The sequence below is a fragment of the Dermacentor andersoni genome, chromosome 11, assembly GCF_023375885.2.
Source record: "Dermacentor andersoni chromosome 11, qqDerAnde1_hic_scaffold, whole genome shotgun sequence".
Taxonomy (NCBI): Eukaryota; Metazoa; Arthropoda; class Arachnida; order Ixodida; family Ixodidae; genus Dermacentor; species Dermacentor andersoni.
In genome coordinates this window covers 102,865,901-102,885,707 of record NC_092824.1, presented here as the reverse complement: position 1 = coordinate 102,885,707, position 19,807 = coordinate 102,865,901, and the positions used below count along the sequence as shown (strand labels likewise).

The 19,807-nt window shown below is 48.0% G+C and overlaps 1 protein-coding gene across 1 annotated transcript in view; it reads left to right on the top strand.

Moving 5' to 3' along the window:
• The window catches only part of LOC126539184 (uncharacterized), a 53,634-nt gene extending 34,489 nt beyond the window's left edge, over nt 1-19,145 (top strand). Inside the window, exons 3-4 of the mRNA XM_072285372.1 lie at nt 13,537-13,772; nt 14,266-19,145. Of these exons, the coding sequence (XP_072141473.1) occupies nt 13,537-13,772; nt 14,266-14,571 (542 nt within the window). The 3' untranslated portion in view covers nt 14,572-19,145. The remainder of the gene's footprint in view (nt 1-13,536; nt 13,773-14,265) is intronic.
• The last annotated feature ends 662 nt before the right edge of the window (nt 19,146-19,807 follow it).

Genomic DNA, 19,807 nt, shown 5'->3' with positions numbered 1-19,807 from the left:
GGGAACTTACTCTGGCACGCAAAGATTTCATTCACGCGTGTTAGAAATAGGTAAGTGTACTTCGATCCGAACCAATTTCACCAGGCACCATAATGGCGCTGCGGTTTTGAGCTGTTTTAACACGATGCTAACATGTTGACATGTTAGCGGTATCGGCGATGTTTAATTTGAGGTGCACATTTAGCGAAAACTCGCAAGCATTTTATTGGGCGCTCCAACTAGATGCTTCCACGTCGCCCTTTCATGTTTCGTGATATTCGAAGGCAATTATTTTGTTTCATGACATAGTTTACGTTATCCTGAAGCTGAGTTCGTGCTGTTGTGAGTTAAGTAGAACCAACTCTGAGTGGGAAAAAATGCTTCAAGTGCAACTACATGTGTGGCCGAGTGGAACAAACAGCGCTTGAGGATTGATTCACGGAACTCACGGACGATAATATACCGCGGCAGCAGGGCCATACCTTATCATGCATGATTTTAGTAGCGAAATGTTGTGAGCGTTTATAAACATGTAGAACTGGAAAATTTTAGCATGTTTCACAGACGTATGTCCTGAAATGGCGTCAGGCGACCGGCATCACGTGTGACATAGTGTAGCTGCGTAGTATGAGTACTCGCTGAGGAACAGAACCGACATGAAAGCGTCATTGTAGACTAGCAATAGCTTACACGATTTATAGATGTCTGCTGGTGACAGTTCGGGAGGCGCTTTTAAACACAGAGTAGTAACACGGTAGTAAATTTCGCATGACAGGGCATGAAAAATCATCAAACCGAACAGCGTCGCATATGGTACAGTTGCGAGCCTTTTTCACATACTCACGAAATATGGGAAACCATATGAAGGATTACGTGCATGACTGACATAAAAATGTCACGTAGACACTCTAATAGCTTAAAAGATTTAACGTCTTGTGCAGATGACACTTCGGTAGACATCTACAAAGAAGAAAAAGAAATAAACTGCTGTTGGCCAGTGGAGGCCATGTAGGTGTGGTCGTATTTCAGAACGTCTGGTTCTCAAATAAGACCGAAAGTGTCCGATTTATCTTGCTCTTTCACCAATCAATACACCTCATTGGCACTGCTGTCCGATTGATCACTTACATGTCGTGGGAGGCAGAATAGATAACCACCGAACAAAGCCTTTCGTGTCTAGGGACTAGAATTGGCGGTGCCGTTTGGTAATAGTGACACGTTCTCTGCGTACCGGCGTTAATTGTCCCGGAGAACCGATTTAGCATACGAACCACTCTGCGGAAACCGGTGCACAATCGATACCAACGGAAATAAAATACAACCACTGCTGGTTGAACGAGACGTAGTGCGTGATATGAGAAAATTGGAAGGCTGCGGGGTGCTTGGCTTGGATCCCTTACCGTGTGTCGGTACGTGGGAAGTGTGTGGAGTAACTTTCCAGGCTTTCTTCCTGTAATGGGCTTAATTAAGCTGGTGAGGGTGAAATGGTTGTGCTTGGGAGTGTAAACTTTGTTGTGCGAGAAAAAAATAGATGTTACGCACGCAATGGAAAATGTCCTTGGGTATTGTGAAAGTCAGTGAAGAGATGTGAATTGAAAATCAGCGGGAAAAGCTAGCGAGAGAAAGAGAGAGAGATTTAGGAAGAACATGTTGATTAAATAAATTGCGGTGCGTGGCCGACTGGAACTTATTAATTTCTCAAAAACTTGGCGCGACGACGGCAAAGGACGACTACATGAGTGGTGTTTTCCCGGAGAACGTGTGGGGCCTTCAACTTTTCCGAATATTGCATATTTATCTTAATTAGTCCTTGCCACAACAGCTCGACGATGATAGTTTCCTGCCAATATTTACGGACATGGGCATCGAAACTGGAACAAACACGTAGCGGTTACCACAGTAATGTATATCAAAAGGGTCAGCAGAGAATTGCATGGCTCTATAACAACAAGTCAGCAATCAAGTTCCTCGAAATTTGAGTTACAAGTGCAACACCCGGTGCGGCAATACGGAATCGTACGTTGTTGATTGTCCGTGTCACGAACAAACGGAGCACCCTTCAGCTCTGTGTGATCTCTCATGCCCGTGCGAGCAGTTTCAAGTTCTCCAGGGCGTTGACACTCGCTAGTCTCCGATGTTTAGATGAATTGGTGAATTAATAGCGTCCTCGCTTGCATTTGATGTTAGGTCCAGGAATCGTGGTCGCGCTTCTCTTGGTCTTAGGAAAGAAGGGTGTTGTGCGCTGTGGCAGCAGCCTGGTGTATTACCCCGCTGTATGCCCTCACGAATGTCATCTTGTGATCTTTGACCCACTCCTGAAGCGGAGGTGAACGCACATGCACACAATCCTCTTTACTTTAGACAAATGTTTTCAATCAATCAATCAATCAATCAATCAATCAATCAATCAATCAATCAATCAATCAATCAATCAATCAATCAATCAATCAATCAATCAATCAATCAATCAATCAATCAATCGATGAATCAATCGATGAATCAATCGATGAATCAATCGATGAATCAATCGATGAATCAATCGATGAATGAATCGATGAATCAATCAATCGATGAATGAATCGATGAATCAATCAATCGATGAATGAATCGATGAATGAATCGATGAATGAATGAATGAATGAATGAATGAATGAATCAATCAATCAATCAATCGAACCAACACGGCTATTGCCAACCCGTCAGAACGTCGGGGATGCACGCTGAAACACTTAATTGAAATGGCAGAACGTGCGCAGGTATGTACGTGTTAAGAAACTGCCGTCAAGAAACTCTTAAAACGTTGACGAAAATGCGCTTAAAATGGTACAACTGCGTTGCGCATTCTTCGAATGCCCATTGTACTGCTCCTTGCTTGGGAACTCCCTGTGGACAGCGGGCGTCTGCGTGTTCACGTTTATTCCCGAAGAGATAGCGAAGAATGTAGCGGAATCGTGCCTGCATGTGCAGCGGACAATGCAGCTTGTCTGAATCATCTGAGCTCTACAATAGTAACAACAGCAAAAGTAAACAAACGTGATAAGGACCGCAATAAAGCCATCGCAAGATGAAAAAATAAGAAAGAAAATGAAAGATGCGGGACAGCCGATAAGCAACACTGAAGGAGTCTCGCTAAAAAGGACGCGAATTTGGGCTTATTTTTCGTCACTTAACGTTTTGACAGCTCTACTAACGCAGCCAAAGAAAGGACAGACGTGAAAGAAGAGCAAGAAAACGGTGAGTTGTCCAAAAAAGCTAGTAACTGTCTCTGGCCTTCTTCCCCGCCTTTGCTCTTCTTCCTTGAAGGAAGCAGGGCGATCTGAACAAACACGGCAGGCGCGAGCGACATGTCCCTCCTCGTACAAAGCGAAATACATAATGCAGACAAAGACAACGCACAACCGACGGCGCCGTGTCTGTCTGCTGAAGAAAAAAATTAAAAAGAAAAAAAAACGCAACCGTGGTGGCTTCGATTCTCGGCGTCCCAGGACTATATACCTCGTGTACGGCAGTGCCCCCGAAATGCGCGACAGTGTGGCAGGCGCCGGACCTATACGTAGTAGCGCGTTCAACAGGCGTGTCGGCGCAACCCGACACCGCAGAGCCTCTGGGCGACAATGATCAAGCGCATCCCCCATCCCTGGCGGGGGGTTGGGATTGGGGCTACAATGACGGCGCTGGGCCTGTTCATTGTGCGCCACTCCATTTAGGTAACCCCTCCTCCTCCCCCACTCCTCTTTCACCAACGCCACCCAGGGGGCGCCCCAGGTGTCTGCGGAAGAATGGCCGCGTCAACTGGATTAACCCGGCCGATACAGAGGCCTCCCATTGTACGTCCCCGTTTCCTTCTCCGTGGCCTCCCGATTCCCTACGGCTGCGTTCCCCATTCTGCGCCGCTCGTTCTTCGATAGAGACGATCCAGTCCGACGGGCGACGACACTGCGTTTTCGTTAGTCTTCTTGCGTGCTATAAGCGAAGACGAAGACGGCTGTCCGGTTCCGCACGCAGGACTCTGTGCGCACGCGCAGTGCGCGTGGTTCTTTCCCGAATGACCTCACGTCTCGCGTTGTCCTCCCTTTTTCTCCTTCGCCGTACAGGTCACCGCGCTTTGTGTGCAGGCACAAGGGTGACCGTGCCTGCCACAGAATCAGCGTGTTCAGTAGGGCGTTTATTTATTCTTTATACTTCCTTTTTGGACAAGTCGCCACGCTTCTGCGCGGACACAAGGGCAAACGCGCGTGTATTCGAAGAAGCGGTGTTCTATAAACGTTTGTTGCCTCCTTGCGCGTCTGCAAGTCAGACAACCTTGTATGGACGCAGGAATGTGCGTGCCTTTCGCGGGAGCACGGTTTGCTTGAACCGTGGCTTCAGAGGCTTCCCCGCACTGGTCATGGAACGGACGTCTCTGTGTGGGCACCAAGACACCACCACCTTCGATCAGGCGCATTGCTGTGGAAGGGAGTTTTGCACTCGAGAGAGCAAAGACCTCTGTGACACGCTCTGAAGGAAGTAGGGGCATGAGTAACTACTCATGCCTTTAGCATGCACTTTCTGATGCCCCTACATATGTACACGCCAGAACGACTTAAATTACGGTAACGCACCGAGAAGTTTCAATCGTTTTTCGAAGGTGGACTTGGGTCGACGGGATAGCGTTGGGAACACATGGACTTTGTGACGTCCTTAAAAAAAAAGATTTTTGGAAACACGGTAGATGTTCGCGCACTACTACGGCTTCGGCTACTCCTTGAATTGATTAATGGGTGTTGCATTAATACCTATAGCTTTGTACACCTGTGCACATGCTTCGTTTAGATGAACGACTTAGAAAGATGGGGAATGCACAAAGAAATTACAACATATAAATTAAAACAACACAGCGTTATTACAAGGAAGCTCTCAAAGCGACAATGCGAACAAATACTACAACGTCACAAACACACAAGACGACAGTACAATTAAAGAATCCTCTCATGAACAAAACACTTGTTACATGCGTTAATAAATACCAACAATCTTGCTGTCCTCAATAAAAAATACTTCATTGCTATTAACTCCGGCTTTTTCTTGGCTATTTATTGCTGCAAGCCCAATAACCCCTTGAAGCTTAATGGTCGACGATCTGATGCCATTAGTGACGAGTTCAGTCAGTGTCTTGGTATATCATGACGAGGGCATGAAAAAGTGATACGTGCTCCTATTGAAATGTATTTTTATCGCGTCAAGGTGAAGCCTCCGCTTTGTTTTGTTTGCGAGCACATTTAACACAAGCAATGCAGGATCCATCGATCAGTCTCCCCCTTAAGTGGCCTAATCAAAGGTGGCAGCAAGTAGATGACGGTAGCAATTATGTCGTCGATGATAACCGACGTGACACGATTTCGTGCAGCATGATCGTCGTCGTTATAATCTACAGACTTATCAAGTCTATGGTATATATCACTTCCGCCTGTCGAAGGCTTCTTCAATTTCCCTCCAGTGGCTCTTGTGCTTCGTCGGCTTACCGATTTATCATACTGTCGATAATGTTCAATTTTCTTAGAAGTAGAGTAAACATGCACGCTATTTCTGTGGGATTTCTGCGCTGTACTGCTGGGCTCTGTTGGGCTCTCATAACATAGCTCGATTTTTTTCCGCTCAGTTGTAAACTTTTCTCACGACCGGCATATCCCAGTGATAACGTAAAGGCGGAGTATACCGCTAAAACCATTGATTAAAAGCAAAAGAAAAATAATTTGGGTGTAGTTAGTACATTATCCCGGCCATCCCAATGAATATTGTTACTTAAGATATGTCACCTGCCGGTATGTTTTCATACCGATTTCGTGTTTTGTGTTTGTTGACAAGCGTGTGCGTTTTTTTGTGAACATGCATGTTGTGAACCACGCGTCATCTAACTTTCTGACAGTTTGTTATACGAGAATATAAGGCGAAGGGGATTTCGGGTTTTGTGTTTGCTGACAAGCGTGTGCGTTTAACGTAGACTGCTACCCAGAGCAGCGTGTTTGCAACACTGCACGCAGTAAACTCCTCCTGTCCTTGGTCGCCGTTCTGGCCCGACATTCCGAATGATTAATTTTAGCTTTTAATGACATATTGCTTGTTATTGAAAGTCTCTCTCGGAGTCCAAGTAGCGTTCAACTGTATCAACTGTAATACGTAAGCCAAGGATTTGTTCTAAGGATCTTTGTGTCCTGTAACTGTACACTTAACGGCGTAGGCATCAACAACGCCTCGTGTGCCCATCAGGACGGGGAGGCTTTAATGAATTTGAGGTCGCTGACCTTGAAAGCCTTTCGACTGGGGCACAGAGATTCGAGAGCAATTTTTCAAACTGCACTCGCCCTGCTGGAATGGTCGCTGAGAGTCATCGACGAAAGTGATGATGGGGGTGGGGGGTAGGGGATGCTTGCGTGGAGCGGGAGGGGATGGCGGGGGGGGGGGGAGGTCATTGCGTTCCTATGTCACGAGGGCGCGTGCCCCACATATCATCGTAAAAACGGTGGGCCCTCCATATTGCCCTTTTGCCCCTATACGTTTTTTGTGGCCCCCATAGAGGCTGCGGTTGTCGGTAATAAATGTGTCGGGGATATACCGATCTTTGTGCGCCGGTCCAAGTAACGGATGAGACAAGGGGAAGGGGTTAATATTGCGGGGATGTTGTGCCTGAGCTTAGTAAGGTGACGCAGCTATAAATCGTGAGCGAAAATTGCTTTTACTTGACAGATGTCTGCAATTCGCAAAGGTGCATGGATCCACCAAGCCTTCGGATGGCACGTATCTTTCTGAGAACCGAAGAAAGCTCACGGACGTAACCGCTTTTCGAGTCGGCTATTTATATGTTACGAACTCGAAAAAAATAATAGTTGAGATATAAGTACCACACTCAGATGTTCAAAGCAGCATCTTCATGTTCGGGGACGAAGGTGCCGCCTTCTGATGTGTAGTGTGATCAAGACCGTTCTTGTGTGCCTAACACAGTGCTTGCTTGCAGCGTGGTCGATACGGCATTCTGCATTTTCCTTACCATCTCGCGGTATAGTTGAAAAAGCGCTTCGCCAGTCCGTTTCATCAACCCGCCTTGGTTGCTTAGTGGCTATGCTGTTGTGGTTCTAAGCACTAGAGCGTGGGATCGAATCCCGGTCACGGCGGCCGCATTTCGATGGAGGGCGAAATTTGAAAAACACCAGTGTACTTAGATTCAGGTGCACGAAAGAACCCCAGGTGGTCAAAATTTCCGGAGCCCTCCACTCGGCATGCCTCATAGTCAGAAGGTGGTTTCGGCACGTAAAACCCCATAATTAAAAAAAAAAATGAAAACGAAGTATGATGGCAATAATGCTTCTTTGGAGAAAAACGCACGTGATTTGAGTAGCGCTCTAATGCCAAATGCTGTTTTTTGGTTAGATGTGCACAATGTGGCTAGTAAACTTAAGGTTGGGATCTAATTTGATGCCGAGGCAGGACACACAAGTGGAGGAAGGAATGTTACGCCCATTGAGGACTATGGTCGGAGAGCAAGGTAACTTACGTAAATACGTATCTTGAGTTGCGTTTTCGTAGGGTTTATACTTAGAAAAGTGCCATTACACCAATCAGTAATTTTAAAACAGGTCGCTGTTTAGTTTCAAAGTTAGCGAAAGTAATGGTTTATCTGAGAGGGCGGCAGTCGTATCGTCCGCGTATAGTATAGGTAGTGTATAATTAAGGCAGTCGAATAAATCATTCACACAAACGCAAAATAATAGTGGTGTTAAAATTGAGTTTGGAGGCACTCCTTGGTTCATAATTTTGCTTTCAGAGAAAGCCCCGTCTGCGTACACTGTTAATTCACGATTAAAATAGATAACTATTTAACATATGAAGTGCTGGACCAGAAATTCCACTACGCTGCTGTTTGGCAAGTAAAGCATTACGCTTTATTGTATTAAATGCTTTAGTTAAGTCTAAAAAACCGAGCCAATGAAGTATCCGATATCAAGTAAATGTCTCATATAATCAGTCGATGTTAGCAAAGCCAAGTTAGTCAAGTTTCCTGAACGAAAACAGAACTGACAAGGTTTCAGCAAGCCAAATTTGTGAAGGTAGCTGTTAATACGGTTAAGTAATAACTTTTTCTCAAGTTTACTGACTGAACATAAAATACATATAGAACAATAATTAGAGATTTGAGCTTCGTCACCCTTTTAGTGAACAGGATTTACCTTAGGCTTCTTTTCGGACATCTAGGGAATATACCAGTTTTGAACATAAGGTTAATGAAATTACTGAGAGCATCAGAAATAGTCGGAGCGAAAAGCTTTAAATTAAATGCGGAAATTCTATCAAGACTTATGTTTTTTAAGTTGGAAACAGAAAGATTGGTGGCATCGGCTTGCATGATAGTCAGAGGAAACATTGGTATTACTATATATTAATTAAAAGTGGTTACTGAACACACGGGCAATGCTAGACGGGTCAGTTATAGTTACATTACTGTAAATTACTTTTTAATGGAACTGTCAAAATGCGGTACACGCAAAAAAATTGTTAATAAGTCGCCATTGTTTTTCTGGTTGAAACTTATTTTTCACGAATTCATTTCCGTAATATTGCCTTTTTGACTTTGTGAATAAATTGCTCAAGATGTTTCAATATTTCTTATAGCGTAACATTAAATTAACGCTGAAAGGTTTTCTTTAGTCTTACTATACATGTTTTCTTTTTTCCTCGTGCTCACAATTAGCCCATTAGTGATCCAAGGACTGTGCCGCGGCAATTATTTTTTTTTTTTTGCACTTATCAGTTACAGTGTTAGCATGAACATCTTTTAAAGATAAAGAAAATAACTGAAATGCTTCTTCTGGATTTTGTTTGGCAGCTATAACTGTCCAGTCAATTTTGTCAATTGCATCAACAAAATTTATCTCATCGAGACGAATCGTAATATAACAGGGATCTGACCTAGGGAGGTTAGATTTGACATTGACGATTCTGACGTCAGGAGTAACGCGCCCTGCGAGGTTACATGCTGGAGACGAAAAAAAAATATGTTAGAAACAGAAAAAGATGGAGAAAGACGCGGAAGCGCAAATGTATTGTTCAGGAATGCACAGGGTGCAAGCCGTTGAACACGGCGGCCTCTCCGAGTCGATATGAGGGGAAGCACGACAAAAGGGGCTCCTATATGTACGACGACGGGGAGAAAGCCGGGAAATAAAAACGCGGAACGCGTGTCCTTCTCCATTTAGTCGCCGCCGCTACACGCCAATCTTTAAAGGAGCGGAATGCAAAAGGCCGCGAAGTTGGAGGACGTGAGATGGGGAACCACTATAGCTCGTTGGGACGAGGACAACAACGGGAACAACAGGGCCGACGAGGAAGCCACCATCGCGGCTAGCAGCAGCGAGCAGCCAGGGAATTTGTACGTCGTGCTGTATAAGACGTCAGCGAGAGAAAGAGGATGAAAGAACGAAAGGGATAGAGCTTCCTAAGTGCCTGGCTTCTCGGACATGTGTGACCGAGGAAAAGGAGAGACCGCTGCAGCTCACAAAAGGGTTCCCGTAGGAAAAAAAAAGGCTTGCGCGCTAGAAACCAGCACAAACGTTGCAAGGTGAAAGAAGAAGAGAAAAAGAACAGAAAGGGAAATAGGGGCAGGCGTACAAGTGCTGGGGGCTGGGAGACGGAAAGCCAGTCCGACAAGGAGAGAGTGAGCTTAGGCACGGAAGCACACACGTACGCGAGGCGCGCTGGCAAGCGCGCTTTCTTCTATTACGGCAGAGCAATGCGGCGAAGCCGCGACTCTCGCGGCGAGGCCGCAAGAGAGGGGGTGTGGCGGTGGTGGCGGCGGGTGAAGGCGCTCGCAGGTCTAGCCCCCATTAATCTCTCGCGACTCCCCTGCCACAATGGCCCTATGTCACGAGAGAGAGGAGATAGATAGAGAGGGTAAAAGTGCTGAAGAAGGAAAGAATGGGCGAGGAGGAATGGCTCTGGCTTGGGGAAGCCGGTGTGGATGTTTGAGAAGGCGATGGAGCTGCGACGTATTGAATGAGGGGGGGGGGGGGGAGTGGAGGAGGAAGGAGGAGGTGAGGTGCTACTGGGAACGTCCGGAATGCGACGCCTCATAATATCCGGGGGCTCGTGCGGAGGGCTCGAGCGTTACGACACTGCGTCATCTAACTTTCTGACAGTTTGTTATACGAGAATATAAGGCGAAGGGGAAAGAAAAAGGAGGTGGTGCGGGTCGGGAAGGGCGCTACGCGGCAGTCACAGCTTTAACACGCCCGAGCCCTTTATTTCACCGCCTCCTTATGAAGAGGGGCCGCATTCCTGGGTGGACTCTTCTTTTAATACGCTCGCCCAGGGATATATAGAGTGCGCGAGGTTTCTCCAAGCGCGGGCAAAGAGCGACACCTATTGACATTCTCGGCAGCTCGGATAACTATGTCGCTTATTAAATTTCTGTCCTTGGCCGCCGCTATTCGTCGCAGCCAACGCCTCGTTATTAAGTCCCGCGCCCGCACGTGCCCCCCCCCCCCCCTTTTTTTTTTTTTGCATGGCAGTGCACGCGTCAGTGAGGACTGCGAGAAGCTTTCTTTTGTGCCAGGCTTCAGTGCTCCGGCGGAACGAGCGAGGGTGCGCGTTACAGGCGTGAAAGAAAAGCGTTTCCAATAACGTGAGCCGACTCGCGTATATGACGTTACTGCGCTTTTGTGCGCTCCGCAGGTGTCGGGAGAATATGATTCCCGCGCTTGTTTCTGTTTTCATTTTCTTCGTTTTTTGTTTTTTCTCGTTCCATTGGCCCGTGGCGCTGACGCACTGGGCGCGCGTGTATGTGATGGTGAACCTTCGCAGGGAATCGAGTATCCGGTTGCGAATGGCGTAATTGCGCCCGTGAACGGAACCACGTTGTCGCTGTTGCTTCTGTTCGAGGTTATGGCTTCGCACGTGCGCGCGTTCCTTGCTGATGGCGCCCGGAATGTGGCGGTGAACCGCCGTATATCCGGGCCTCTGTGCCGGATATCGGGGCCTTTCTCGGTTATCGTTAGTTCACTTCGACAAGAACTAACGGAGGTTTGGGAATTTTTCTTGGCGAGTGAAACCGGTTGTCGAAAAGTTGCGTTCGATTTCAAAAGTTTCCGTATGCATTGACAGAGCGCTTGTACTTTTTTTCTGGTACCATTAGCAGAGTACTGGTACGGCAGAGTACTTGTACCATTACATTACATTAGCAGAATACTGGTACCATTAGCAGAGCCGAGTAGCAGAGTACGACCACTCTTGAACATTGAATGAGTAAGGAGAAATATGGAGATCCAACGCACATTGCGGAATCTATACGAAGCAGAGCTTAAGTAAAGTGGTAGATTAAAAGCTTTACAGCTAACGGTGATGCGTACAATTGGATGATGACAGGTTCACAAGTTTAGTTTAGTTTGGTTTGTTGCTATTGGTGTATGCGCAAAAAAGTACGGCACGTATCAGTTAACATTTACGGATTCTGTACATCTCGGGTCGCAGTGGAGCATACCCATAGGATTGTCCTAGAACGGGCACCTTCCCAATGGCGTATACCGAATTGGTAATTATAAAAGAAAGGTTAGTCAAATGATCTGTGAAATATAACTCACCATTCTGTTAACAGAATTGTGTGCTGTAGACAAAGCTGTTAGCCGAGATTACATCTTTGTCTTATGTAGGAGCCGTAGTGGGACATGCCCGTTCTGGAGGATCGGCCAAGAAATCATGCAGTGGCACATACTTGAGTGGCTAAATAAACTAAAATAACGTTAACCATGAAATTTGTTAAATATTAGTCATACCATTCCATACGGATGGGTGCGCTTTAGGGATGCCTGTGAGCCAAAATGATATGTACAGATTTTATGTAAGATGTTTTTCTGGTTACGTAGAACAGTGCTTGACATACATGGTAAACAAAGAACGTTTATGTGAGCCACTTCGCGGGTATCTCTATATAACCTGCGTATATATATATATATATATACCTCCCCAAAGAGCGACCGACTCTACAGCAGCCACGCGAAACCCGGGAAAGTAGGCAAAGAAAACCCCGCTTTGAAAACAATGAGTTGGTCACATAAGAAGATTAATTACCAGTACTGCGTTTGTCTTCAGAGTGTTAACGAAACTCTCCAACAGTTTTTTTTTGTATAGTTTTCTTCAATGAGTTTCTGTTTCTTGTTAAAGCAAGCTTGCAAGAGAGCACAGCATTTCGTCGAAGCCTTGCTTGGGAATCAAGTGTCAAAACATCGGTTGAAGAGGATGGAAACCGGATGACTGACATCACGGCGAAAGTTCTGCTGCTGTCTGCGATCCCAGTTACGTCTTGTTACTGGGTTTTAAATCCCGCGAGCATTAGGTGGAGGGATAACGACATCGATGTTTCTCGCTTCTCGTGCCAGTTATCATGGTGTGATGGTCGTCACACCATCGTGGTGTCGTTGCCGTGCCTTCATCTTCGGCGTTGTCATCGTTGGGTACCAGTGGGGGGACTTTGAACAGCATTGCGGGAGCTTTTCAGAAAATTGGAGGAACGAATGGGCGAGTCGGAAAATGTACCTGTGGTCCGCAGTAAACGAGCTCAGGGTCGATATAATTGTCGGTCTGCTGACGTATTAAAAGGTTAGGCAAACTTTATTTTTAGTCCATTGCAACCATTTTTGTGACGTGGTTTAATACTGCGGGGCTTATTCTTTTTCTGATTGTTTTCGTCTCTAATGGAATCGCAGTCCTTCTGTCTTCTGTGTCTTGCATTAGCTTACTGACGCGTTATATCAGTGTTCTTGTTCATTATTTCCGAGTCTGAAGTGTGCTCTGCCTGAAACTTCTTTGTTCTTGTTATAAACGCCTGCATCATATTCTGGTTCGCTTCCCCTGGCCGAACAGGGGAAGCGTCATTCTAGAGCCATCTTTTTTTTTCTATAAGAAGACTTAATTACGTCGGGGCTTGGCGAAGACAATTCCACCTTTCGAAACGTTGACTCCAGCCTCGAGGCTTCTCCTGTGCGGCCACTATTTCTTGTCTTACGTCTTTATCTCCTTGTGACCCTTTTGTCTCGCTCGGAATACACATTGCATCATACTGGCCCGTTGAAAAAATACCCGTAAGTTCCCGGTCATAATCATATATCGTCTTTTTTGGTCTTTATGGGAACATCCGTGTTTCCTCTTCCAGACCAACACCCTGTCCTTTCCATCTCATTTCTCTCTCTCTCTTTCTGTGAATGTTTTCGCCCAGAAGCCTTTGTGATCATGCATTATTTCAGACAGAGGGCACATGGGGTTTTTTCACTAGGGGCCGCTCTAAGGGGTGTTGCTGAAGTACTAAAGCGCCAAACAGACGACACAAGAAGAGACACGGACGAGTGCTCGTTTGTGTCTCTCCTTGCGTCGTCTGCTTGGCGCTTTAGTACTTCAGTAACATGCACCAACTAGCCCAACAAGAAGTTCTGCTAGGGGGTGTTCTATTTGATACTGTTGAAGCTGGTAATGTGGTTAACCCGCGCCTATTCCTGGGGGGCACAGTATTGAACGAGAAAGTATGTGCAAACCTTTCAGCGCCAGACTGGAAGCGAGGCGGCGGCAGCGGCGGGCCCCCGTCGGACGCCTCGTCGTCCGAGGAACCGAGCGGGAGCAGCGGCAGTCCGGCGCCGGCCTCGTCGGCCACCGAGGACGGGGCGCGCTGCGACGACAGCGACCGGTCGCCCTCGCCCGACCAGCCGCTGGCGCTGGACACGCGCTCGTCGCAGCGCCGGTCGCCGCTGGACACGCTGGCCAGGCTGTTCCCTAGCAGGGTGAGCGGCGGGGATCGAGAGTATGTTCTGAAAGCAAGTGTGTAATTAGGGCATGGCGACTACAGAGATTGATTCACCCGCTGGTCGGCTTTTTCTTGCTAGGCTTATATTAACGAAAGTCGACGAAAAGATAACTTGTCACCGGTGGGAGACGAACCCACACTCCACTTTCATTTCGCCTTTCCCTCATTATTTTCTACATTTCAGTATCAACCACGGTTAATTACTTCTATGGAACCAGTTCCTTGACTTCACTGCCTGTTGGCATGATATGGGTGTGATTAACGCTGAATCGAACCGTTCCTTGTTCATATATATGTATACATGTATATATTCAATGTATGTCAGTGGTTATCTAAGAAGAACATGTGGTTATGTGGAAGAATGTCTGGTTATCCAAGTTCTGTTGATATATAGGCACCGAAGTATACTGCCCGGTTTGTCCACCGATAGCTTACGGGCTCGGACGCGGTCCCTCCTCTTTCCACGGCAGCCGCAGTCGACCCTGGCCGCCGTGCTGGACCGCTGCGGGGGCGACGTTCTCCAGGCGCTCGACCACCTGCTGCTGCAGGAGCCGCCTCCGCTGGACTACCGGCGGCACCCGCCGCCTCCCCCGCCTCCCCCGGTGACGGCGGCGAGCCTGCTCGGAGCCGTGCCCGCCTACCCGGGCCTGTTCCCGCCGCCTCCCCCGCCGCCGCCGGCCTCCTCGGCCGCGGCCGAGCACGCCAAGCGACTGGCCAGCCTCTGGTCGCCCCAGCAGCCCACCGCCGCCGACCACCACAAGAGCGCAGCAGACTGAGCCCTCCTCCCGCCCTCACTGGGACTCCCGACGACGACGAAGACAGGCTCTCGCTGTTGTTTACCGTCTCGATCCGCCGCCGCCGCCGCACCGTTGCAGTATTGCCACACCAACAACGCCCCGCTGTTCTGTGCCTCTTTGTTTTCGAGAGAGGGCCGCGTTTGGATCCGTGGCGTGCCGAAGCCCACGCGCCTGCGACCCCTTCTTTTTTTTTGTACGCGAAATCGAGAACGCTGGCTTCACTGCGATGCGCGACTCGCACTGTGGTAGTGGCGTCGCTCGCCGAACCTCGGAACGTATTCACCAAACGTTCTTACGTTAGGATCGTTCGCAAGAGCGAATGTCAGCGAATCCCGATGGTGGACATCTTGTCGGAGGAAGGGCTGCACGACAGTGGCAAAGAGCACTTACGAACGTAAAGGCGTACGAATACGCGTGCCCTGATTTCTGGCACATAGGGAAAACCTAGCCGACGTTCTCACGAACGTAGCCCTGTTGCTACTCCTATGTGTAGCTACTGATTGGCAGCTACGGCATTGCGAAGAAAGATCTTATTAGTACGTTCATTCACTTTCTATAAACATCACTGTACTTGCCGATGTTGGACGTGCGCGAACGCCGCACTAATGGTGGCGTTCCATTTCTCTCTGACGCGGGAGAACTTCGCTTCGTTGAACGCGAAACCTACTTATACGCGACGACGGGTTGGAGAAAGAAGGCAGACAAGGTGTGCGAGTGTGTCGTACGGTTCATCTAAAGGAACACAACACACGGACGCGGTCTAATGTGAAGACATCTTAAATACAAAGTCGCACTAACTCACCCAAATGTCATTGCTGTCACGCGGTTCAGGATCGACAACTCCACCTCAGTAAAATGTGCCGATTACTCCCCGCACCCTCCGCCCCCACTCACCCTTTACTATATTTCGCGCCCTCCCTTTCTCGGTTTGAGCATCGGCCATGGCAGATCTGGTGGCGTATCGCAGTGAAGCCAGTATAGAGACTTCGAGCGGGACTTATGAACGCGTCATCGACGCTTACTCGTTTGAGCTTGGGTCGGGCTTCCTAGAATGTCCGTCGGCCTCACGAACTCTCTCAACTCCGGCTGCCTCCAAGGCACGAAAACCAGCGCGCAGCAGGGGCACCGGATGACGTCTTTCGCCTTCGGCCGCAACCTGAGCCGAAACACAGCGAATAGTTGAGGAAGCGACGGAGAACCTCGGTGGTGACGTCTCGGTCGAAGAGCTGATCGACTGTGGACTGCCAAGAGGAACGAGGGCCACTTTTAATGGAAAGAAATCTTGTAGTTCCACATGACGGAAAGCCGGAACGATTTCTTGAGCGGACTGTTAACACCCACGGCGCAGCTGAATCCCTTCAACGGCCGAGTTTTCCAGTCGCCATTTTCGGGGACATCGCGCTCAGTGCGCGCATTGTTTTGGCTGCGCACTGCAGGTCTTATTTTCACGTCGTGTGGTTGTCGAATGCGTTTATATGATGCCCGTCGCAACAGCGGGGCGCATCGCTAGACCTTGGTTGCATCGCGAAAGAAAAAGAAAAGTTAGTATCCCCGGAAAGGATCGACAGAGAATGCTGCGTCAGCGTGATTGTGCGAGGGATGTGCATAGTGTCGCATGGAGAGCCGTGCGGTGAATAAGCGAGCGAAACCGTTGATTTCGAAGGCGCGCCATGGCGCCCCAGGAATGGCCTCCCGCAGAGCCTTCGATGAGACCGTCTCAGTATTGCCTCCCGTTTTCCCGCTGTGACCTGCGGGGGCTGGGCTACGGGCCAGTGTGTCGTCCGCGTATACTTGCGCTGGCTTGGGCAGCGCGCTGCGCAATAAGCAGTGCATGGTTAGCAGACTGTGATAGCAGGATGTGGAGGTGTAGCAGGCCTGTTGGTTGCTACAATCCGTCGCACTAGAGCAGCGGCGTGGCTGAACCGGATGAGGCACACAGGTATTATGGTCCTTGACCACGTATTAGTGCCAGAAAACTTAAGGTTAGCCGTGAGGCACAACTGTGAAAGCTCTCTCGCTTCGCTCGTTAGCGCGAGGCGCAATCTTTCGTTCAAGTACACAGCCGACCTCGCGATCTCTCCGAATACATAAAGCCCGCTTCTAGAGACGTCATCTGAAGGATGTACGGTCTAAAAATTCACGAAATAAAGAGAGACACTTAAAGAAGAGAGCGCAAGTGAGCAGGTGCGAGAAATGTGACAAAAAGCGTTCTCTCTTCCTGCGCAAAAGAAACTAAAACACTCTAAAGGTACATCAGGCCTAAATGTGAGGCTGACTGTGTGCACTTTACACTTGACACTGAACATTCAGGTGTAAAGCTCTTTAACCTTATACTCTTCTTGGTGGTGTATCCGTGTTATTAATGAGTCTAAAGAACCGAAACTTTAGCACTGTCGGTACATCCACCTGCCCGATAACTCGAAATCGATTCGATAAGCTTTTCGCAAGTGCTAACGTATTCTACCATTACGCCGTAACATCGGTGCAAATCTCGATTGTACACTGTATGTTAGGTGCTGACACGTTCACTTCACAATCACGGCTGTTCTAGGTAGGAACAGAACTCCGTACATTTCGTCTGCTCCAGTAACAGTCTGAAACTGACTTTCCTATTCGATGAAAACGCCCTGTTACACGCACGGTCGTGCAAAGTATTCATTCAGTATTATCAACAGACAGACTACAGTATTGTTGTCCGAATAACTAGCTTCGCCTGCGTACTCGAATAACAAAGCACAATGCGTACAAGGTAGGAAGAACGTATGCAGAGTACTTCGGGGTTGCTTGTTGAGCGGAACGGCCTCTTTTAGTATTGTCGTTGCTGTGGCAAAAGCAAGGAATTTGTATAAAAAAGAATATGTGCTATGTGACAGCGCACTGCTATCAATCTTGTGCAGAGAACTTATCCAAATAAAACTAAACTTGAACGTTCGGAGCTTAGCACCGGAGCCATGGGCTCATGACGGCAGCAAGACGTTACGGATCTCGCAGTATTATTTTTCCCATGCGCAAAACAAGCGTATACGTAAGTGCCTAGGCTTAGTTATTGTAAAATTTTGAGCGTATTTAATCGTGTTTGATTCAAAATGAACACAGCTCGCCTCCGTTAAACAGTTCTTTTAAAATAATATTGCGAGCGTAGTGCGATCATGGACACCGCCATTAAGATCGCCGATGTCACGAGGCCCCAGTATGGGAGGCTCGAGACAGCGTCACCATCTGTCTGTCATTTTGACGTTTTTAACGGCGCACCAAGTTTTCGCAGACGCTAAGACGAACCTTCGGCTGAACTTACGAAATACGTAATTTGTGAATACACTCTACGTTAACTTAGTTCGACTCTTCTATGTTCGTTTGATGCCGATGACGTGCTTGCCGCTTCTCGTTAAGTCGCTCTCTATTAAAGTCTGGACAGCCGCAAGCGCGACGTCACACTCCCCGGATTGCCTTTGCTCTTGGTGCTCGAAAAACTGTGCCTATATATTACGGGCAGGAGACAACGATTTTCGGGCCCGAGCACACGAGGCCTGCAATAACTTTTCCTACCCACGCTTCAGCCCCCACATCCGGGTTCTACTACTGAGGTTTCAAGACGCGCACGTTCACTGTTAAAATGCAGACGCGCCCAAGAACGCGCGTGCAGACTGGCAGCTGTCGTAACGGTGCAACATGACACATACCGTCCCGTTTAAAGAGAGCTCACAAAAACAAATTGCAGAAACAAAATCTGGCTCCAACTGCCCCGACGGACACATGCATACTTGACCGTTGTTAATTACGTGGGGTGCGCCTGTCCGCCAAAGCGTTGTTGCAGGAGGTGACGGGTTTCGAAGCGAAGACGGGTTGCATGATTACAGAAATTCGTGAGCGCGACGGGCAAACGTTTAGGCCAAAGTTTTTCAGTTACACCAGTTGCCAACCTTCCCGCTGGACTCGTGTTTCAAACTTGGCTTACAACGTGGGAGGCCTGCGATTGTCGCGCCAACTGTGGACAAAAAACAAACAAACAAAAACGGCTATAAGACGTTCTCTTTTTGAGCAAACCAACGAAATAAGGTCTTGGCATGCACTGCAGGCGTAGTATAATGGTGTTACCAATCAGCACCACATTTTTCAGTCAGATTAGCAATTTCAGACACTCTAAGACGATGGGTGACGACGAGCTTCATCTTGTCGCTTAGTGGTGGCGCGTCAGTTGTATATCATCACAAAAAAGGCACCCCAGCGTACCGCCAGATGGAAGCGGAGATTCGGAACTGTTATGATTGAGGGATTCTGGTTCAAACAATGCTGAACCGCTTATTCGCTGACGACACACTGTCCTGGCCTAGTCACCGCACATCGAAAGGGTCAACGGCAGAACCGCAATCCGTGTATAACCGGACGAAGCGCGTAGTACGCGAATGACTCGCGACGAATCTACTGTGCATGCCTATACTATATGTGAAATGTTGTTACCGATGAACACACACAAATATACACGCACACGGTGTGATAAAGAAACATGAATGGAACACCTCACAAACGTGCAAATAAATTTATCCTCCAACAAATCCCGGCTGCCTTTGTCTTTTATGCGTGCTTTCATCGAGGCTTGGCCCCGTGGGAGGAAAAAGAGTCTGTTCTGTGGAAATCCGCAAGGTGGAGAAATTTGTCGTGTCTAAAACATGGTACTCGTGACGTATCTCCGGCTTTGCAATCGTATCTGACGCACGCAGTGTGCAAAAGCGTAGTCTACAAAAGCATACTCTACAAAAGCGTAGTCTACAAAAGCGTAGTCTGCAAAAGCGTAGTCTACAAAAGCGTAGTCTACAAAAGCGTAGTCTGCAAAAGCGTAGTCTGCAAAAGCGTAGTCTGCAAAAGCGTAGTCTGCAAAAGCGTAGTCTGCAAAAGCGTAGTCTGCAAAAGCGCAGTCTGCAAAAGCGTAGTCTGCAAAAGCGTAGCCTTCGAGATCTTTTTATCGCTGGTACGTGGATTTGTACATCACCTATCCTCCACCTCATGGATTTTCATTGAACACATCTGCCGTGTTTTGTGGTACTGCGCTTCGAGAGACCGATTAATTCGCACTCGTGCTGCTGTATGCTAATCTCCTGGTTAGCCCGGAAAGTGAAGTGGAGCCAAAGCGCTGGTCCCGGTTTTGATCCCCGGACCAGGATGAATTACTCAGCTGCGATGCTTTCTTAGAAATCCTTGGAGCTTTGGAGCTTCGTGC